This window comes from Ascaphus truei, chromosome 4 (assembly GCF_040206685.1).
Source record: "Ascaphus truei isolate aAscTru1 chromosome 4, aAscTru1.hap1, whole genome shotgun sequence".
In the NCBI taxonomy this organism is placed as follows: Eukaryota; Metazoa; Chordata; class Amphibia; order Anura; family Ascaphidae; genus Ascaphus; species Ascaphus truei.
In genome coordinates, this window is record NC_134486.1 from 35,998,680 (window position 1) to 36,021,970 (window position 23,291).

General features: G+C 42.0%; 1 protein-coding gene across 2 annotated transcripts in view; it reads left to right on the forward strand.

The window, feature by feature from the left end:
- Positions 1–23,291, forward strand: part of RAB3GAP2 (RAB3 GTPase activating non-catalytic protein subunit 2) — a 91,313-nt gene that overhangs the window by 29,660 nt on the left and 38,362 nt on the right. For both annotated transcript variants that reach the window (XM_075595576.1, XM_075595577.1), the window contains 15 exons: positions 1,001–1,082; positions 2,172–2,219; positions 3,327–3,402; positions 4,927–5,028; positions 7,357–7,456; positions 8,863–8,961; positions 9,857–10,005; positions 10,659–10,738; positions 10,828–10,917; positions 12,091–12,230; positions 15,545–15,761; positions 15,985–16,128; positions 19,687–19,766; positions 21,355–21,419; positions 22,300–22,390. In XM_075595576.1, coding sequence (XP_075451691.1) covers positions 1,001–1,082; positions 2,172–2,219; positions 3,327–3,402; positions 4,927–5,028; positions 7,357–7,456; positions 8,863–8,961; positions 9,857–10,005; positions 10,659–10,738; positions 10,828–10,917; positions 12,091–12,230; positions 15,545–15,761; positions 15,985–16,128; positions 19,687–19,766; positions 21,355–21,419; positions 22,300–22,390 — 1,563 coding nt within the window. The remainder of the gene's footprint in view (positions 1–1,000; positions 1,083–2,171; positions 2,220–3,326; positions 3,403–4,926; positions 5,029–7,356; positions 7,457–8,862; positions 8,962–9,856; positions 10,006–10,658; positions 10,739–10,827; positions 10,918–12,090; positions 12,231–15,544; positions 15,762–15,984; positions 16,129–19,686; positions 19,767–21,354; positions 21,420–22,299; positions 22,391–23,291) is intronic.

The following is a 23,291-nucleotide window of genomic DNA, read 5'->3' on the forward strand; positions in this document are numbered from 1 at the left end:
CTCCGTGGTTTTAAAGGCAGTAAGAAGACTAAGCATTAAAGAAATGCTCATTGATATTATAAGGAAAATTTCTGAAAATGCCACATCGACCATTAGATTACATGAAGATACAGGCAAGATAAGGATCAGCAAGAGCGTGCGATTGGAAGACACCATGTCACTAAAGTTTTTTTCACAGCAACACTTGTAGATTTGCTCAGGACATTAAATTGGGAAGTAAAGGGAATCGAAAACGATGGTTAATGCTTTAGTTGCCTACAATTTTCAGATGACATTGTTATTTTTGTCCCAAGTCCAGAACACCACCAGCAACAAATCAGAACTTGCTGAAGAACGTATGAAGGTGGGCCTCTCCGTATGAATATCTGCAAGACCAAAGTGATATACAACAAATGTGTAAAGTCTTCAAAGATCAATATAAATGGAATAGAACTAGAAGAAGTCGAAAATTGTCTGTTTGTTCAGCAAGTATCAATAGATGGGACTCTATCAAATGAAATAAATGGGAGAATGAAGATGGGATGGAGCACATTTGGGAGAACGACGACTACAGAAGCATCGGTCAACTCAAAGAAATATAGAGAAATATATGCTGGGTAATACTCGAGGAGACAGAAAAAATAATGGGTGCGAAACCGAACAAAAGACTATAGCATCACAAGGGTAAAGAAATTAAAATAGTGGGCCGGAAACATGGCAAGAAGAAATGGCCATCGTTGGACAGGGATGGTACCCCAAAGGAAATGAAAAGACCAAGACGGCAACCAAAAGTAAGATGAAACTAGAATTTTTTTTGGAGCAACATGATGAAGTGCTTGCAACCGCAGTACCTAGATGGAAGAGCCTTCATCCAGGAGTTAATCGAAAAGGGCTGAAGCGGTGTGTGTGTGTGTGTGTGTGTGTATATATATATAAATGTAGAGCTTTTGTATAATTACATTCCCATTCTATGCGGAGGTATATTAAAGCATTAATATGCCTTTTGGGTTTAAATCTTCAGCAAAATGGAAAGCGAACGAGAAAGGAAAGGACGAAATGCAGTATGAAGTGGGCTGGAGTGGCTCTCTAAATGTTGACGAGAGGTAGGTACTGTTTTAAATTTTCAATACCTGTTTGTTTTGTTCAGAGTTTCTGCTTTCATTATAATCTTAAATACTCATTTTGAGAAGTCAATGAATAGCTGAAATCTTTCACCATAAAATTTGAATAGCATACTGTATACTTTGTGCCACATGGTTATACTGTAGCCATTTTTAACTCCTTTTAAAGTACTGTGGTAGAAAGCTACATACACCGCCCCAGACGTTGTATGGCAGCACTGTGACATATTGATTTAAAAATGTGCACGTTCTAAAATGTTTTCAGCAGAGTTTGAATTCTACGACTAATACTTCTTCCATACAGTACGTGCTTGCTAGAAATGCTTGGTTAGAATATATCAAAGCAATAAAACAAACAGGGCTATTTGAAATACAAAATATTTGAATATGTCACTCTATAGTTTTCCTTATGGGTTTCTTTTTAAATAACTAGAAATCGGCATCGCTTAAGTTTGCAGCACAGGAAATGAATACATAAAGAGGTTATTTTTATTTAAAATGTTTACCTTTTTTGTCCTCTGGTCTTCAAAGACTTTGTGCTCACTCTGACAATGTGGTACAATACTCGGCTGGAGTCCCCACGTTATCTTTTTGTGTCCATATCTACTTTTTGATTTTTGCTTTAAATCCTCTCGAGAAATTAACAAATGGGTCTTCTTTTGTATATATACTGTATTTTTTTCAAAGTTTGGGATCTCTTCTTCATATCCACGAACTTCCTTTAGCTGCTATTAAAGATGCAGTCCTTTTTGAGACATGAACAATACAATTTATTAGCTTTATACACATTGATTTGTAATGGTCCCTACTGGAAATAAACTCCCCATCCCAATGAAACCAAGTGAGATTTTTCTGTTTACAAGGTCATTGACATATTTAGATAAATGCAATAATTCTTAACAAAAATGTATACATGCACTGACATGCTGTGTTAGATGACACAAAGTCCCTGTAGACTATAAATACGTTTACTGGTGTTATCCCAGTTTTGCCAACTACTGTATGTAAATAGATCATTGTTTTCCCACCATTAGGACCTTTGTAATTCCCACACTATTGTTTGTGTTTCAGTGAATATATCAGCAGTGCGTTGTGCATTCCATTGGCAAGTCAAAAAAGGTAATGCTATAATCTGTACATGTATTGTACGTAGAGGTATATTTTCTCCAATAATGGTGTTTATGACATTTTCTATTGGTTACAGTTTACCTGCGATGGCATCAGGGCTGCTAGATATACAGCAGGGCCCCGCTCATACAGCGGGTTCCGTTCCAGGCCGCCGCCGCGAAGCGGAAATCGCTGTAAAGCGGGGCCCTACTGTAGTGTACTGTACCTTTAAAAACAGAGATGCAGAGCTGTAAACTGACTGTTTCGCTGACAAATGGCATCTGACAAGGAGTTGCGCCCGCACTAAAACTGTTGCTAGTGACAGCCGGATACTTTGCTGCTGAGGGCGTCATGCCGAAAATTGCTGGGAAAACGTTACAAGCGCCGAACCTAATGAAAATGGGTATATATTGGGAAACGGTGTATGAGCGGAACGCAGTAAAGCGGGGTCCTGCTGTATAATGGTGTTTGGCTATGTGTGGGAGGAGGATGTAGGCATCACATGGTTGATAAACTAGAGACTGCAGCTCTGTTGTCTCCCCTCGTCCTTTTCTCGCCGATCCTCTCTCCGCTGCCAATGTGACTGACAACCTCTCACTGGAGGTGGGCAGATTTGGCGAAGCGATTTCGCAGGCTTATTTTGGAATCTTCATAAAAATTTGATTATTCAAATATTGCATTGTTTTTGAAAAATACATTGCCAATTGTTTGTTATTTTTCGGTTCCTTGGCAAATGTTAAAAAGAAAGGTGTTTTTTTATTATTTTCTTTAAATTTACGAATTTTCAAATCTGCAAATTTGTATTATTTTTTTGTTTTTTAAAGGCTAGTGGCGTGTTTTTTTTTTTACTCTAACAAATTTGAGACTATTTGAAAATGCGGAAGAACGCCATTCTCACTGCGAATTTGAAGGTTGATAAAATTTGTCCATGTCCACTTTTCACCCACCTTCACAAGGAAAGGTAAACCAACACAAACCAAGCCGTTCCCAAGAACCAATCCTAAGCAGTCTTCTAAAGCACCTCCAGCCAATCAAGTATGAGAGCACTGACAGGCGTGTGTCTGCCTGTCTGCCTGTCTGCTTCTGTCAAATCAAGTATTTTTTTATCCCATTTGATAGGAGCTCTACTGGGCGGCCAGACTGGACTTGCATTGTTGTGGGGTTTACGTCTGGATACGTGCGCTTTTATACAGAGGTGAGTTGTAGGATATTTTCATCCTTTGGTCCAAAGATAATTTATGTACATGTCATCTACATGTTTTGCATTTAGATACGTGACGTTTTAGCTCCACTTATTGTACGTAATGGTGTATACAAGCTAGGCTGTGCAGCTTATCTCCCCGCCCCCCCTCTCTACGTGATAAACGCACCACTGATGGACATATTAATGCACATCTAGATACAACACAGCACTACTTGTCAATATTCAAGAGTTCTAAAGAGGATGCACTGTAATCTAATGATGAGACACAGTGACGAGTGAATGGTAAGTTAAACTGCTACCGTATGAAATTAATTGGCAATATTAGAGCTGTACTGTATATGAAATCATAGCAGTGTTTAAATAATAAAAAAAAAGGGTGTGTGTGGCGACCACACCGTTTTAAGTGAAACTTCTTTCTGTTGTGTCACTGAAATTGTAATTATACTCTCAACAGCCTTTCATTCAATCAAAAACAGCAAAACCAAAAAAAAACAATTTCGGTGACAAAACACAAAGAAGTTTTAGAACGCATGTGCTTGGGACACACATATACACACACTTTTTTTGGTTGTTCGATGGGTCGCCAATGGGTTAATAGTTCAGCCTGACATGACTAATCCTGATTACACTTTAGTGTGTGTGTGTGTGTATGTATATAGATGCAGAAGTATCAGTACCGTGTTAGCCGAGCTTTAATAATCAAAAATGAATAGACGATACAGTTCTGTGGCTAACGAGATGCTTTTATTTGTGCGAGCTTTCGAGATACACTGATCTCTTCTTCCGGCGATGTTACATTGAATAAAGCAGGCAACGGTTTTACTTAAAAACAGTGCATATAGGAATATTATCTGTGACTGAAACCTAAACAATTAGTTACTATCGAGCACTAGTTGCTAGCCACTGTTTTCCATTATTGTTAAGAATTTAGTAAGTGTAGCGATTTTATATAGATTTATAGATTGTTGCCGGTAGCTCCTGTAATTGCCATCAGCCCGTGTTGTGTGGTATTACTGATGAGCCACACGTCACATCCATTACTGATGATCACACATGAAAAGGAAGGATGTTAACCGGCTAACGTCTTTGTAGTACTACTGCGGTGCGATTTTCTTCCAAAATGCCCTATTAAAGTCAATGGGGAATTTTGTCAGAAAACATCCGCTTCTCCTGATAAGCCCCTTCAGCTTGGAGTTATAGTTGTTTGCAGCATCGGAGTAGCACCTTCACATGGACATAGTTCCTTACATTTGATCACAGTTTCTTTTGATTACTAGGTGCGTGAGGTTTAATATATAGATGAAGAAGGTTCTTAGTAAGTATGGTGTTTCTCCACACATTAAATGATCTGCCACGATGAATAGTTTGAGAACCTCTAATTTAGAAGATAATAGTATCCCTAAAGAATATCAGACCAATCTCCGTGTTTGCATGAGCGTTCCTGTTCAGGTTAATTGAACGGCAACACTTGTACATAAATATATTGATATTTGCATCACATTTTGTTTTTTCTAGAGTGGGGTGTTGCTGCTTTCTCAGCTTTTAAATGAAGACCCTGTACTTCAACTGAAATGCAGGACCTATGATATTCCCAGGCACCCTGGTGTCACAGAACAGGTAACATCCAAAATCAAATGTATGTACAGTAATTATAAATCGCCTATTTTTTGGGGCGGGGGCCGTTATGGGGATGCAGTTCCTATGCATTTCTTTTTTTTATTTATAGATATATTCGTCTCCTTACTGTGCAGTATGGTATCTGTTTTCACCTTTCTAGTTTTTTCCCTGCTCATCGACTTTTCGATTAGTTTTATTCCTGAACATGTTCATATGGCTGCTCAATGTGTGACACGACTGGACATTTTGAAGAGCCTTGTTCTGGAGGCTCTGGATAAGCCGGTTTCTTAGACAGGTCTTTTGACGTTTGCATAGAAAACTGCTCCATATGGTCCAGGCTGGTGGAGCAGGTTAGAATAAACAGTAGATGATGTGTGTACACTCTGGGGGTGTTTATGTAGGGTCCCCCCATCACGGTCTTACAAATCTATTACAATCCTCCAGATAACAGGCAGGACACCTTCACCATAATTCCCAAGCAGAGGCAGGAGGGACACTTGGCATAACTTGGCAATTTAAACAACTTATGTTCCATTCATGTCAATTTGTACCTCTATCGGAGTCCTCTGTCTAACTCCCCCTTCCACTGACACTACCACTTCAAATCCCAGCCGTCCTCCCTAGAACCCTGCGTGGGGGCAGCTCATCCGAAGGGTCCGTGAACAGCAGCTCCGCTCTTGCAAAGTCTGGGGCATTACATTTGGCGTTCGCAATTAAAATAAGAATCAAATAAAACAATGAGTAATGCAAATAATATATGAAATAAAGTTGTTATTCTTATTTTCTCCTAATGGGACTCAAAGCGCTTCACAATTACAGTATAGGGGTACGCAGAACATAGGAATGTTAGAGACGGTCCCTGCCAGATACATTTACAATCTATGTTGTTGGTGCCTGAGGCACAGGGAGATAAAGTGACTTACCCAAGGTCACAAGGAGATGACTCCAGGAATTGAACCAAGCTCCCCTGCAACAATCTCAGTGTCATTGTTATCAGAGTCACTGTCTTTACTCACTGAGCCACTCCTTCTCCTTAATAAACATGTCATCTGCTTTTAGGGGATGTAATCATCACTTTTGGGGAGAAACTGCACATTTAAAGGCATATGATGGGAGGAAATTCAGTATGAAGCATGTTTAGAATTGATAAGTGTCATAAAATCATATCCGAAACCTATTTGCAATCTGTGCTGGCTGTAGCATGCTCATTCTCCCCAGCGGGATTATCGGGCACACATATTGGATGACTGTGAATAAACCCTTCTATTTCACGGCCATTTCTACTTAAAAGTCCTGTGAAAATGAACTAGTAAAGCCAATATATATGAAGCAAACATTATACAGGAGTTATAGGACAGAATGCCTGAGAAAAACTGTACTGTAGTTATCATTGAGTCCTGCTGGTCACACACTGTCATAACACATCTTTCTTAGGCTTTGTCCCCGCGGGCGCTGAGCGCGCTCATGCTTGGAGAGCTCTCCAAGCATGAGCACCGGGTAGACTTTACATTTTTGCAAGCGCTCGCGGGGGGAGGGGTGGAGGGCACGGGGGGATGCTGCAGGGGAAGCTGAGCGTGCTGGTAAGTATAAAAAATTTATTTACCTGAGCGCCGGTGAGCTCACAAGTGATTTTTATTTAATGAATAAGGCGAGCTCAGCGCTAGCGGGGACGCAGCCTTATTCATTAAATAAAAATCACTTGTGAGCACAGTCACATGTCTCAGACCCTGCTTTTCACCATTATCTCCAAGCATACAATGCTTCCTCTGCAACAAGGGATTCTGGGAAATTACACGCAAATGAGCAAGCCGTGTGCCACCTTTTTGCTTCAAATCCAGTTTAACGTGGACCCCCTATAAGCTTACGCCTGCCGCATTACACAGCATTTCAGCACAGCCTGGGTTACAGAAGTGCATCGTCGGTTCATTATAAGAGTGGAGCAGATGTGTGGAGGAATCCATGAGAAAGCAAGCCTGTTACCGTAGAAAGAAAAGTATCAGGGACCTCAAATCATTCATTTCTTAGAGAAGGTTAATAACTCATATGACTCATTCTTCTTATATCCTAAAGGAAATGGCATCAAACGGTACATAACATACCCTATATTCATTCCCTAGTTGCATGACCTTGTGTGCATTTTTTAAATGCAGTAATAAGTGAGGCTGGGTCACCGCCTCATCACTGGGTAGTGTGTGCATCTTCGCTGTAACGTCTGCGTTTGTAACGCTCTGTTTCCGGCCTGTCATTCTGCGTGCTGAGTACAACATAAACGTTTGAAGCAAAAAGGTGACGGGTTTTTTCGTGTCTCATTTCACGTGCGTTATACAGCATGAAGAAGTGAGCATCTTGTACCCATCCGCAGTGGTGACCATTGACGGCTTCAGCCTTTTCCAGTCCCTCAGGGCTTGTCGCAATCAGGTAGCGAGAGGTAGGTACCCTCGTTATCAGATCGTGACTTACAGACTGGTGCTGGGATTTACTGTATGATGAAGCGTGTCGGTATGAAATAGGTCTGGCATTTTGCACATGCTTTCTTTGGCACGTTGGTAAGCAGTTTAATATGTGAGAAATAAGCATTTTGCACTGGGAGGAGGGGGTGGATAATCTTCACTTTTTTTGGTTCGTGTTCAATGTGGTGGAGTTGGTAAAAAGCTTAGCAAACAACCCATAAGCAGCATCTATTATGACCTGTCCTTATCTGTTTAGAATCCAGTTTAATATCACTATATAAACCATGGGGATATTAAGTTTGGACTTCAATTGAATCCATAATATATTTTGAACCGTAAACTTCTCTATTTTAATTCTATGCTTTCAATTGACCAAACACTGTAGGATTGCTATAAATATGTTTATATCATGCAAACCTTGGTTCATAATTATTCGTTTCTGCCAGAAATGTGATGGGAAGATTGAATTTTTTTTTTTAAATTTTAATAAAAGGTTCATTATCTTTCTTATCCATGTGTAATGTTTTCTTGTTGGGCACATTGTTCTGCGCTGTGATTAATACACAGACTGGTCACTGTTTGGGCAGCGTTGTTTAGTTGTAAGTCTCTGGTTATAGTGTAAACTGGGATTTTCAGTTCAGACGTTTTACTCCGTTATTCCCAGCTTTAGACAGACTAAGGACAGAGGTGCGGGATGTATCTGGGGTGGAACGAAGGAAAGGAGGAGGCGATCCTAAACCTAAATGTTACCCCCCAAATGGTCCTAGTTGCACAGATGGAATGAGAAGTAGTTTCCCTGGTGTAAAAGTAATTATCTACCAGATATCAGATTGATATTTTTGATACATATCCCCCTATTTATTTTACAGAAAGGTGCATCACTAGTCTCACAATAAAAATGCTATAATATATATTACAATGATATCATGTGATGTCACCTTATAAAAATGGTACTATGGGTTCTCTTGTGGATGGACATTGCTATCATGTAACCTTAAATAAATGAGTGGTTACTAAATTAAACACAGTTTGTGCCTTGTCTCCAGGACTTCTACAGACAATCCCTGGGTTTCTAATTCTTCTTAGCTTTTCCTAGCAGCCATGAAATCTGATGGGAAACATTGACCATCCAACACCTAATGGGACCTCCTAATGCACGTCCCTCGTATTCTCTCCCCTCCCCAATGCTACATGGAACGTTACCACAAGTTTAACTCAATCAAGTTCCTCTGTATCTAAACGTGGAACCTCCCATTTCTTAAATCACTGTGATTTGCAAATAACAGCATATCTTTGTTCACAAGAGAAAAATAGATCAACACGTTGATGATGATAGTAAATGTATATTTCCCTGGTGGTTTTACTTGCATTGTAACACTGATAGCTGCTGCATCGGGCAATGAGAACGTCCAGCCACCACCGTTGGCGTACAAGAAGTGGGGCCTGCAGGATGTTGACACTATTGTTGACCATGCCAGCGTTGGTGAGTAATGAGGTTTGCCGTTTCAAATCCATGCACTTTAGTATATATGTGAAATGTGATCTGACGGCATTTTGTATTTTGTTTCAAACATTGAATGTAAACATTGCAACAAAAAGCAAATGAAATAATAATTCGTATGTCAGCTTAAAGTTGGTAATGGCATTTAATGCTGATAATATTGCGTCAGTGAATGGCTGATTCTCTGTGTTTTGCTTCTTGATGTTGTCAGAAAACCTACTGTTTGTACAGGAATCGCTCTCACTCATGGTGAATGGGAAAATGAAAGGTGGGAGTTGTTTAACTCCCGCTGCATTATGGGTAAATGGTAGTGCTGAATTAATGCGTTAGAGTAAGAATTGGAATACTTGTTCCTATACTCCATTCATTGGTGGAGTTTGGCATATGCGGACCTTACACATTGAATGCACACGCCTGCACATCACATTATAATCTGACCTAATCATTTTCAACTTTATTTAATATAGCACTTTTCTCCCAATGGGACTCAAAAGCGCTTCACAATGACGCTATAGTGCGCGGCCCGCAGCACATACGTAGGATTGCTACAGACACAGTCCCTGCCCAGATGAGCTTACAATCTGTTTTTGGTGCCCGAGGCACAGAGCGATAAAGTGACTTGCCCAAGGTCATAAGCAGCTGATACCGGGATTTGAACCAGGCAGGTTCACGGTTCTTAGTGTCTTTATTCACTGAGCCGCTCCTTCAGCGCAGCTAACAAGCGGCAATCTACTTGCTCAAGTTTACTAATGGACTTTTAAGGGTTAATATGAAGGTCAGCAAGTTGGCCTAACAACTGTGTAGTATATGGACATATTTAGTTTATTGTTTTCGAACAACATCTGGAGTCATTCTTTACGCGCTTGTCCTCTGCTAGGTGTCATGGCTTTGTCTCCGTTTGATCAGATGAAGACGGCCTCCGTTTTGGGAGGCTTTAACGCAGCCATAAAGAGCAGTCCTCCGACCATGTCCCAGTATATTACCGTGGGCTCCAATCCATTCGCCGGATTCTTTTTTGCCCTGGAGGTTTGTATTGATGCCTTGGCGCTTACCCACCAAGCTTTGCCTTTATCGGCGGAATAGTGATGTTGTAACCTGCGTCCATATAAACTTACTTTAGTATTGTTTCACTCTTGTGATGTTTGCTATAAACGTTGCCTTGCAAACTGGAATGCTTCTTAAATAAGACATTGAAGATGGGGGCGTATGATCATTGGGGGAAGACTGTACAGATCTGCCATTTAAAAAGATGCGCACTCCCTGAAGAAAAGCCTGGGTTTCGCAACTTTAAGTGTCGCTGTTTCTTTCCAAGAAAAGTAAGACGGATCTTATTTTAGAAAGAGTTGGGTGGTTTCAGGGCTTCACCCTCCCACCGTTCTGTGCTTTGTATCAAGTTCTAGAAAGCAATGCAATCTGCCATCTCCGAGTTTAAATCCCAAGGCTACACCGACCTCTGAGCAACACCTGCATGGAAGAAGCGCACTAGACATTGGCATTACTTTGACCTTGGCGTACAGCTTTGGGGACTTTCCCTCAGTAGAAGCGGCTGCACTTTACGTCGCAGATAACATTTTAGATGTGATATTCTTGCAGCTGAAATCAGGCTATTTAAAGTTAGATACGTGTGATCTTGGTTTTTCTTCTGCATTGTAGAACAATGTTTTTTTTGTTTTTTACAGGGCAGCACCCAACCATTAATATCTCACGTTGCCTTAGCAGTCGCCAGCAAACTCACTTCTGCCATTTTCAATGCGGCCAGGTACTGTAAATGGCCATTTTTAAGCGGCTTCTTTAAGCCGATCTCGTACGTCTCGCTGAATGATGGACGGTTTTCTTTATCTCTTTTAGCGGCTGGCTTGGCTGGAGGAATAAACATGAAGAAGAACCTTCCCAGAAGCAGAAACCCAAGGTTGAACCCGCTACTCCTCTAGCCGTTCGGTAAATCTACTTTTCAAATACAATTAATCCAAATTTGCTGCTAGAAAGGCAAGCCGTGTCTTGCCCTACAGTGCGTCGCTGCTCCCTATGGCAATTTTAGGGGTTATTAGAGGGTTGCAAGGTGAATAACCCATTTACTTGCTCCAGAAAACGTTTAGATCACCCTTCAGGTATTTTTCTAAATATATTCAGTAGGACATGGGTATCTGTTTCTTGCCATTTATCGAATAATCAGTGTTGTCTCCCTGGTTACCGTTACTTTCTGGTTTCTTGCCATGGTCTTGTATTGATGAATATTTGTGTTTATATAGCACCAATAATGTAAGCAGCTCTTTACAACAGACAACACAACAGAATTAGAATACAATAAGTGCAACAAACCTAAAATCAGAGCTTATGAAAGGAAATCCCTTCCCGAGGGAGCTTACAATCTACGTTGTCTTTCTGATAGTATGTTGTTCTACGTCTTACTTTTTGGACTTATGTGTAGGAAATGAACGGTACAGCACCAAGCACCCTATAGATGCCAGAGAATGGTAACTACACTTGTTATTAGGAAGATCTCGAAGAGCAAAATATTTAAACTGATGGAAGCAAAGTGTTGTACAATCATCCCTCTTCCAAACTAGAACGAGTTGCCACACACTGCAGAGGTGACCATACTATTGGTGTTTATTGATGAGACCCGTGTCATTGTACCACGCTGTGCCCACTCGGTTTTGATTGGCATTATTAGAAATTAATCTTGGGAAAGCCTGATCCATTTATTTTATGGGACACATACAAATCCGACAGCAAACTGGGAATGGTAAAGCACTTTTATTTGTTTTTGTGTTCCTTTTTAGTGGATGGTGTGGTCAATTTTCATCATTCTTCATCCTTGTAAACAACTATTTTTTAACATTGGTTATTTCGTTGTTTAATGGTCTTTTATTTTTTATTTTTAACGTGCTTTACATGGAAACGCATATATCTGCTTTGCCCCCACACAGGGGTATTTATGGCAATTTAAATGTCCACTGCTCTCCTTCTATGAATGATAAGAATTCAAAGCCGCAGCCTTTTTATTCAAGTATATAAAATAAGTGCATTTTGATTCACTTTCTGGTCCTGTCCAGGTGAATAAAGTGGACGTTGTAATATACACGGATGTTTGTTTTTCTTTAATATCAGGTTTGGGCTTCCAGATTCACGGCGTCACGGCGAAAGCATCTGTCTGTCCCCCTGCAACACCTTGGCAGCAGTGACCGATGACTTTGGCAGAGTCATTTTGTTGGACGTGGGAAGGGGACTTTCAGTTAGAATGTGGAAAGGTAATTGTATTCATTTAAGTGCCAGATGTGCTGAATTTGTTGAGAGATGCTCCGTTTGGAACAATGGTAAGTTATCTATGGGACTGTCCTCCAAAGGTGTTTAAATGTAAAGTCTGAGCGCGTATTCGGATGTTGAAATATTGTAGTTCAGCCAGCCTGGTATAATCCTCCGAGAGATGTCTCCTGCCTCTCCTACATTGGCGTCCTGGCTGAGCACATCCACACGTAAACATGAAGGTGTCCTGCTATCTAAGTGCTGTAACACCACTGCCATTGCTATGTCTGCCTTCACTCCATCAATGTTGGGCACATAATTCGTGATGAGGAATGTGCACATATTGTGAATGACAGGAGTGTTAAGTTTGGACATTATAGGAAATATTGACTGAGAGGTGCTAAATATGTCACAAGGGGCCTTATTGCTTGGCACCCTGTATTAAATATAGCCCTGTAGCTTACTGTGCCCAAATATTAACCATAACTGAACTTGGTGACCACAGACCATACATTTATAGTAGTTACAGCTGTGTTTTTCAACAGGCGTTCCTAGGTACTGTTGAGTCCTGCGGGCATCCCCAAAAAGGGTTCCCTGCAATTTTCAGATCATTTGAAAATTGTAACAAATACAGAAGAATTTACAACGCATCTGATCACAGACGCGCTATTAGAGAGGGTTGGGGTTCCTTACAATGCATATGATCACAGACGCGCTATTAGAGAGGGTTGGAGTTCCTTACAATGCATCTGATCACAGACACGCTATCAGAGAGGGTTGGGGTTCCTTACAATGCATCAGAAAAGGGGGGGGAAGGGGAACACAAAATGGATGTGCCCCCTAAAAGAATTCACTAAACTGCACTCCTACACTGTATAAAATTTAACTTTTAATAGATTTACTTAAAACATATATTACCAAAACGTCGTGTAATGTGAATTAAAAATAAATTAAATTGACAATACCAAGCATCCGTGTCAGTGAATGTATGATTATATAATCCTAATTTAACAACTGAATGTTGTTGGGATTGGAAGACAGAGGATGCTATAAGTCAGAGTATAAACCCCTCTGGAGCACCTATGAGACCAAGAGGTAAGTATGTAAAAATATAACCTGCTCAGTAAGCAATTACATAGTTGAAAGTCCAGCAGTCCTGCTTGAATATATGAACCACTGAGCACTTAGAGTGATAATTAATGGTATACTGTATAACCATCCACATGCTTAGGTAGTGCTGCTAATACATGTGATAATGGTGGAAAATGATTCACAACATAGTGAAGCTGGCACTCACAGCATTAATAACAGTGAGTCACCCAGCAAAAAACTCCAAGTAAACATATGTCATGTAAAGCAGGAAGGCAAGCTCACTGACTGTTGGTAAAAATACCCAACTAGTGGGGTCTACATAGATAGAACCAGGAGACTACAGAGCACTACATTAAAACAGCTCCAAGTAGGAGACTGACAACATTGCGCGTCCAACGCGCGTTTCCCTCCAGCAAAGGAGCTTCTTCAGGGACAAATTTACTGGGGGAAGGAGGACTGAGCCCTTTTATACCCAAGCAGTACCTTGATTGTGAAATTAATGATTCGCAGCTGTTGCGCATGTGCAGTGTGCCAGTGCCCAAACTTACCACATTAAACTACACAAACGCTACAGAAAAGTGGCTGCACATTCAGCCATCAAGATGTCATTTTAGTGTAGTGAACCGATCGTTATTGTGGCTTCTAGGGCTGGGTGGCGTTATCGGCGTATAGAAAGTGCACTGCGCATTCGCGTGGACTTAAAGAAACCAGCCAATGCAGCCCGAACGTATTGCGCATGCGTGGACACTTAGAAAATCGTTCCCATGTCCAAGTCAACGTAATGGGCATGCGCTGAAACTTAAAAGCTAATGCCCATTGCCCATTCACCTGCGCATGCGTACGGACTCAGAAATTTGTTACTATGAGTATCCAATTGCGTTGCGCATGTGTGAGGAGTTAGAAACTATTGCCAACATTACCTACCCCCATTGCGCACGCGTGGACACTTAGAGATTTTGTGATATGTGCATTCAAACACAATGAGCATGCGCTGGAACTTAGACACTGATCCTCAGTTGCCCATTCAACCGCGCATGCGTGAGGACTTAAGGATTTGTTGCTGCAAACATCCAGGCGCATTGCGCATGCGCACGGAATTAGAAATTTTATAACTCATTGCTATTGGAGTCCGTGCGTATTGCGCATGCGTTAGGACTTAGAAAATAATGTCGATGTTATCTGTCCATATCGCGCATGCATAGGCACTTAGAAATATTTTTTCTTATTTAGTGTCAGATGTTATTCCGCATGTGTAGTGACACTGTAATTATACAGTGCCTCTGCCAATGCACATTGCACATGCGTGAGCCTAGCGTAGATGCAATTAGAACGCTGAAGTGTGTCAATGATCACTATCAGCCTATACCCTGTGAGTTAACAAATAAATAGGGTACTATTAAACACATATCAGGTACTGATCAAGAGAAGGGTGGGCAAGGGTCTACAAGGCCTTTATAACTCATTGTTATAAGGAGTAATTGCACATATTAGATTGTATACAATCCCCCATAAAAATATACTACACAATGTGTCATGATTAAATGTAGTGATGAAATGGATAATAAAAATTAAAAAACTTAAAACTTATATATATGCGTGGTATTTATAGTCTAAACAAATTTAATTCTGCACATATACTCATCGTACACAACATCTAAACCCACAACTGGGTTTAGAACTCTGGTATTATAGTCATTGATATAAATAATAATACATACAATGCATCTGATCTCAGACGTGCTATTAGAGAGAGTTGGGGTTCCTTACAGCGCATCTGATCTCAGACGCGCTATTAGAGAGGGTTGGGGTTCCTTACAATGCATCTGATCTCAGACGCGCTATTAGAGAGGGTTGGGGTTCCTTACAATGCATCTGATCTCAGACGCGCTATTAGAGAGGGTTGGGGTTCCTTACAATGCATCTGATCTCAGACGCGCTATTAGAGAGGGTTGGGGTTCCATACAATGCATCTGATCTCAGGCGCGCTATTAGAGAGGGTTGGGGATCTTCAGAATGTCACAATATAATTATAGCGTTCCTTAACCAAAAAAAGTAAAAAGAACCGCACGGTGTTAGAGGATGTACCTTTATATCTTTGCTTACAGACGTTTAGTTTTTCGAATTAACGCAAGAAATTCAATGGCGTTCACGTTTGTTTGTGATGGATTGTTTTTTTTTTTTTGTGTGTCACCCAAATTCTAATTCCTTCCATTGTCTTGTCCTCAAGGTTACCGGGACGCACAGCTGGGCTGGCTGCAGGTAGTGGAGGACCTGCATGAGCGGGAGTCTGAGAGGGGCCATTTCTCTTCTTTTGGAAATACCCAAGGACCAAATCGGGTGGCTCAGTTTCTGGTGATCTACGCCCCTAGGAGAGGGATCCTGGAAGTGTGGAGCACTCAGCAGGGACCTCGAGTAGGGGCATTTAATGTGGGGAAACACTGTAGGTAAGGAGACTGTGACAGTGTGACAGTGTGACAGTGCGACAGTGCGACAGTGCGACAGTGCGACAGTGCGACAGTGCGACAGTGCGACAGTGCGACAGCTGTCTTTTCTTGCGACCTCCTATATCGTGTCCCTATGTGGACCTGCACCGTTAGGAATTGCTTGCTTACAAATGGATGTTGCGCTTTTTCTATTGGTTTAAAATGATTTGTTGATTTCTTTCAGGCTGTTGTATCCTGGATATAAAATAATGGGTTTAAACAATGTAACCAGCCAGGGTTGGCAGCCGCAGACCTACCAGATTTGCCTGATTGACCCAGTCTCTGGGAATGTCAGGACTGTGAACGTGCCTTTCCATCTGGCGCTGAGGTAAGGGTCACGTGAGCTGTGCTACAGTACAGGGGGCTCAACGCCAGTGCTCAAGCCCCACCCAGCATGTCAAGTTTTCAAGATATCCCTGCTTCAGCACAGATGGCTCAATCAGAGGCTCAGTTAAAGACTGAGCCATTTGTGCTGAAGTAGGGACTGATTGAGCCACCTGTGCTGAAGCAGGGATATCCTGAAAACCTGATGACCTTGTAACGCGTTACAGACTTTTCTAGCTGCGCAGAGGATACATTAATAGAAAGAGACAATGTGGCTTCACTTCCATGAAACACCATTTCACATCTACTGGCGGTGCCCTTTCAGAACCAGGAAAAGGAGCAGCGCGGCACTCCTATCCTATCTTTGATCATTGTAAAATGTTAATTTATATATAGTTTTACCACACTTCTTATTAGATGGTAGTATTTCTTCTTGATATTCCCTTGGTGCTGGTCTTTGAAGTATGGCTCGGACTTCCACTCCGCCATTTTGAATCGGTATAACAACAGATACCTTTTGATAGCCGCACCTTTTAAAAAGTAGCCTCCCGGCAAGACATTTTTCTTCTATATAAATATACATAAATATATATAAATAATAAATAAATAAACAAACAAACAAACAAACCTCACATCGGTTCAGTAATCATGAAAAACTGTATTGGGCATCTGAATAGACAAGATAAGTCACCCAATCTGACGTTTCGGTCCTGGAATAGGACCTTTCTCAAGGGGGCACATATATATATATATATATATATATATATATATATATATATAAATATATAAATAATCTGGACGCAGTGTCTTGCAATGAGACGCCTTTTTGGGAAGTGCCAAAGATTTCCGTTGTTATACTGATTTGTAAAAGGTTATGTACAGTGACCGTGTGGCACGGACTCCTCCCTTCGAAGCCGGTGATGCCAGATTTGAAATGCATATGTTTACGCATAGATTGACTATCACCTTAGAAATGAAAAGTAACCGGGATATACTTGTAATCCGCCCTGCCTGGCTCCTTAGGGAGGTTACATTGGTGTAGTGGTGTATTACCGCATTGATTTACTTGGTCTCGGGGGGTTGTCTGTGGTCAGCTGGGCGATTGGGAAAAGATGGACGCCGGGTGCTTTTATAGTTCCATGTTACCACTGCAGTCACAGGTACAGGTAGATTTGCATTGTTGTACTTCATTCCATCCATACTGCAATCATTCTTAATATGGGTCTTCCCGGAGTGCCCACTTGGAACAATTATGGGGGGGTGAATTTTACTTGTACGTTACTGATGATCATCTGGTGGACCAGGCCACCCTTCTTATTAGTATTCGTATTGTCCTGGTTACTGTGAGCCTACGCTGAGATCCTGCCCTGTTCTGTGCAACGTTACTGGCGTTACAATCCCTGCTTTGGAATTGCCACTTCCTCAGCGGGTACTGGATACTGTGGGCCGGGACCGCGGATAGGGCTGAGCCCCTGGCATCCTGGGGGCAATTCTGCTTGGCCCACTGAAGCATGTCTGCATTCCCGTTACTGGGACACGTTCTTCTCTCTCTCTTGGCCATACTATTGGATCGTGTCCGAAAGAGCACTGACCCTATCGGAAACAGAATAATAGGGGGGCCTGATCTATACAAGACCTTGGGGAACATCTTCCCTACTTCTACTTCCTGACACCTCTCTCTTCCATGCTGGAACTCTCTCCCCAGAATCCTCTGCTCCTATCCTTTATACCTTCTGTGACACAGCACTCCTGTGTCACCACTAGATGGCGCTTAACACTTACACTGTTAACTACTAGTTTACTTTAGTACCCAACACCAGGAAGGGGGACAGGGGGTCACATACTGTATTAACCGGTTAAAACATAAGGCAGGTTATTGCTCAGCTGGAGGCCCGCTTGGTATTTTCTGGAGTCGGGAAGGATGCATTTCTCAGTGCAGCATAAAATAAAACGTTGAACCTAATGGTCATGCCGTGTGCTTTTTTTTAATTTCACCTATCATATTGTCAGTATAAAGATCTGGTCAATGTATCAGTATGAGAATCCACGACAGGATCCTCTTCAGGGATCATGAAAGTTTCATGTTCCCGCAGTAATACAGATTTCCCCCTATTATGTTTCATTTTCTTTCTATATGTAAAGCCTGTGACAATGTATAATTCTACATTCTTACCCAAGCTGGCAACTGTTTGGTGCTCCTGTATAAATCTGTCAAAATCCTGCTTGTGTGCCTAATGAAATGGCCGCCTTTCAGTTTCAATCAATCCTTCAGTCAGTGTAACTCGGCAGCTACTATGTATCTTGATATTACTAAGGTAACATTATCTATTGTTAGTCTGCAGCTCAAACTGCTGGCAACATTGGGAACAAATGATCCCAAACAGGAAAATGTTGCAAAGCTCTTGCACTGCTGGGGAGGTGGGCTTAAACCTGCTATATAGAAATCAAAGGATGCTCAGTATATTAAAACTCATTTAAAAAAAGGCATTAAGAGTTGGGGGTGGGGGGATGAGAATCACTATTCTAATGATACTGATTTGTTTAAAAAAAAACCCCCAAAGATTTCACCTTTTGCTGCTTATAACTACATCCATGTGTATCTCTCAAGTTGGTCACTAATATATTGGCAATGTGTAGGGTGACGCAGGTTATAATACATCTGCACCATAAGATCATTTTACCCTCGTCCTTGACTAGTCCTCAGACTTTTTGTTTTAAAGCGGTTTGTCGGGGAGCAAAACTGTGCAGTTCCATTTCTCAGGCTGAACAGCCGGCAGCAGCAGTGAATGCAGAGATCCCACGGGCTCAGTGCCGCCTGCACACGCTATTCTTCTGTTCCTTTGTAAAGGGTAGGAGGAGAAACCACCCGCCACAGCTGGGACAGGGTTTGCCAGCCCCGGTGGGAGATTTTTAATATTCTTAGTCTGATTTAGAGCAGGGGTGTGCAACTCCAGTCCTCAAGCCCCCCCCCCCCTCCCCCAACAGGTCAGGTTTTCCGGATATCCCAGCTTCAGCACAGGTGGCTCGATCAGAGGCTCAGTCGAAGACTGATGAAGCAGGGACTGATTGAGCCACCTGTGCTGAAGCAGGGATATCCTGAAAACCTGACCTGTTGGGGAGGCTTGAGGACTGGAGTTGAGCATCCCTGAGTTAGAGAACCAATATACATGCATTGCATTTGGAGTTAATTATAGCAACATGGATCTAAATCTGCATTTTCATTTGTTCCTTATTGGACACCCCCTTGTGTTCAGCGTTGGTAGCACAGATATTTAAACATGTTCAGCGGTGTGATTGAGAATCTCGAGCTGTTGCATATGCTTATATACACACATAATAAAAATAATAGTATATATAATTAAAACCCACTTTGGACAGGGCAGGAAGAGATCAATTAAACTGAAAAAAACATATAAAATATAACCGCGTTTTTAATGTGAAAGGTGTCTGGAAATCTCGTCAGGGGAACACCTTCGATGCATTCTCCAAATACTGTTATTACCTGTTTTTATATATGTCTGTACTGTATATGTGGCAATTCTTCGTTTTGTTTTTCTTTTAGTGATAAAAAGTGTGAAAGAGCAAAGGACATGCATTTAGTAAAGAAACTCGCTACGCTGCTCAAATTCAAAGGCCCAAATGGTAAAGGTATTTTTATTAACTTGTAATAACTTTTCAGTTCATAAAATAATTCGGCTTTATTTGGGATATACAAATTCTGCTTGTGCGTTTTTTGTGTTTGAAATAGTTGATAAATCCAGTAATACCAGATCGTTTCTTTTTTTTGCGTGCCAAGGATTGGATTTTTGCCACTTTTTTATAGTTCGCAAATGTCTAATATTTGCCAAGTTTGTCAATGTGAGTGAATATCTGGCACAATTCCACTTGCCGGTATCTCTCATCTCTCATCACATATCTTCTCATGCTTAGATCTATCCCGGTCTTAATTTCACTACTGTTTCACCTCATAAATAAACTACAAAGCTCTTAAAGCTGCAATACGGTTTCATATATATTTTTTTAATTGCCGTATTGAAGCAGGTGGTCTCCGAAACTGAACCGCGTTCATTTCCGCTCCAGGGACCCCCTGCTGCCAGAGATACTTACTTCCGTAGGGCGTGCTGGTACTGTCGCGGCCGAGTTTATTCGAGCATTTGCCCGGTCTCGGCCGCGACAGTAACCGGGCGCGCGCCGGGGTGTCCCAAACGCGCGCCGAAGCCTCGGAGGAGCGGCCCTCCGATCGGGGCTTCTCCCACGCCTCTCCGGGTCCGCCGGGCCCCCCGGAACCCCCCACCGCCGTCCCATAGATCGCGGCACACCAGGGCTCCCTCGGGGAGCCCTGGGCATGCGCGCAGAGGGCGCAGGCACCCGATGAAGCGTGACCGCGCATCGGTGACGCGCGGCACGCCGAGGGAGTGGGGCTAGCAAGCCGGGGCATCCCCCGGCTTGCGGAACTAGCCCTGCTCGAATAAATCGTGTCGCCTCTGTATCTCTCTTCAGCTTAAGTTTCCCGGTCAGACGAGCCAGGAGGAAGCTGTACCGGATGACGTCACAGCTTCCTGTTGGCGGGACCTTTAAACACTGCCGTTGTGTTATGCACACAGTTTGTCTGACTGCAGAGATACCGGCAACCCCTACGGAGGTAATTATCTCTGGAAGCAGGGGGTCCCTGGAGCTAAAATTAACATCGTTCAGCTCCGAAGACCCCCTGCTTCAATCCTGTGATAACAAAAAGTTTTATAAAAGAGTGAAACCCGTATTGCTGCTTTGTGCTATACTGTAGCATTAAGAAGAATTGACAACTGGTAAAATAATTAGCCAGGTCCAACTTTGGGCAAGCCACTTGAAGCTCTTCCGTGCTCGGCTACTCGTAGTTTATCCACCATCAGTGCAACCTCTTGAATTGCTTACCGGACGGACGGCCTTCCATCTATCGCCTCCTCTGCCATGAATGGACAATGTTGTGAAAACGTTTTCCCCTTCACTGTTTTGGGAAACTGTGTGATACTTTTCTAAGCATTGTAATCCTGCGTACCGACAAAAGGTCTATGCAAATACCATAGGCTGATGTTAGTTTTACATTTAGTTATCTGACTTTATTCATGCATCCAATCCCAGTTTTAAGTTAAATTCGCTGACTTTGTGAACATTTAGTTTGTCTCTTCTATTCTTTTGCACAGTACTTTAACATGAGGTTCATGTTCTTATTGTAAAACCGGTTATGTTTTAGAACGCCTGGAGTCAGAAGCAAAAGAAATTCTTCTAGATATTAAATATCCTGCGACTAAGAAACAGGTAATGTTATTGTCTTGACGCACTAGTTGTGATTTAGATTTCTCGTTGCTTTCCTTTGACAACTGGTACAAGCAGAAACCACCAGCGTATTGTTATTGGCGGGAAGCAGTATGGAATGAGAACACGACCGGCAAATAGTGCTTCCTACTCCAAGTTCTCCCCTTAACATTCTGTTCATGGAGATTAGCGAGCGACTTCCATTTGGTCTCCCACAAAGCACAGCTTTGGGGACCTGGATGTCTTTCTTCTAATTGACGTCCATCCAATGTACAACTGAGTCAGATTCTGTAACGGATCCATCTCCCCAACAATATGAGGACTTGGTTAGGAAAAACGTGTGTTGCCAGTGCTGGGATTCCTAGAGGGGGCGGTCCGTACACATTATATTCCTGCACAGATATTATGGGTTCGTGTAGCCTGTACAAAATATGAATGATACACTCTATTGCTCAAATTAAGCTTTTATGGGTCAATATTTTACAACACTATTTTACAACACTATTTTGTGAAATTATAAATGTGGCTGTAATTTGTGGAGGTTTTACACTCGTTTCTGAACGCTATCAATTTCTGGCCAGAACATAAGTATTTCTTTAATGATTCGGGGAATATTCTTGTTGGGTATATTCTCCGTGAATGCAAATCTTTAGTGCGACACGTCCGCCTTGTGTCAATTACCATCAAGTCACATCCACTGTGGGCTTGTATTTGCCATCTGCATATAATGGCATGTGATGTGACCTTATGCTAACTAAACTCATCCATTATTCTGGTTCTAATCAGACTTCTGGATACAAATCACAAGCCTGTGTATAAAGAGATTCTCTTTTTGGGGGGGCCTGAAAATAAGGCTTTTCTTTCCTGCGATCTTCCCCCCCAGGCCTTGGAAAGTATACTTGCAAGTCCCCGCGTGTCCCTCTCCTCTCTGACCAGCATTACCCAGACGTTAATGGATTCTCTTAGAAGTCAAGGTAATTTATTTCAATTAAAAGGTTTGTTTCTGGAAAAAAAACAAAAACATTTAAGAAACAAAATGAAGACCCTTTTTCACATCTTAAATTTCATTTGAATGCTACCATTTCTAACCTGTCACATTAAAATATCTGATTTTGGTCATGCTCAGTAAAGTTTTAACCTTAAATTGCAATTTCCATCTAGTGATTTTTAATAATAAATGTAATATACGGTTGTGTTCATTTGCACGGTTAGATGAAGTGTATGACGTGGTCCTGAAGGTACTTGGTTATGACTAGGACGGCAGCCCTGAAGGTGTACGTTCCATAACGGGCTCTCTATTCCGTGTAATGTATTCCTGCTCCTGTAAATCAGATGATTTGAACGTTTCAGGACGTAGAGAAAGTGACCACATTTGTAGAAATGGTGCAGCCCTTGTGATCCTCGCCGAGGTCACTGTTGTGCTAGGATGTTGGATAAGGGAGCAATTTACCTGCCTTTCAATTGAACTAATACTTTCATCATCTGCTAACACCTGGGTATGCAAACTGTCTGATTATAAATAACATTTGCCTTCTGTACCTCCCATGTGCTAATTCAGCTGTGTCTGGGCAGAAATTGAGTCAGGTGACCCCTTAGCCCTATATAACTAGAGACAGACTAGGGGTCAGCAACCCAGTGCAGGGGCAGCAGCCTACATGTAAAGAGGCTCTTTTTGACGTGGCATTCAGTGTGGAGTTTAACAGGGAGTGGAACAAGCATTCTGGATTCTGAACTTGTACTGCGCTGGAAAGGAGGAGAGTTTCTATCACTCTAGAGCAGAGCGTGTGTAAACTTTCAGCGCTGTACCCCCCTGCCTGCTCTACCCCCGTGTCGTGCCCCCCCCCTTACCTTTAATCCGGCGTCGCCCGACGCCAC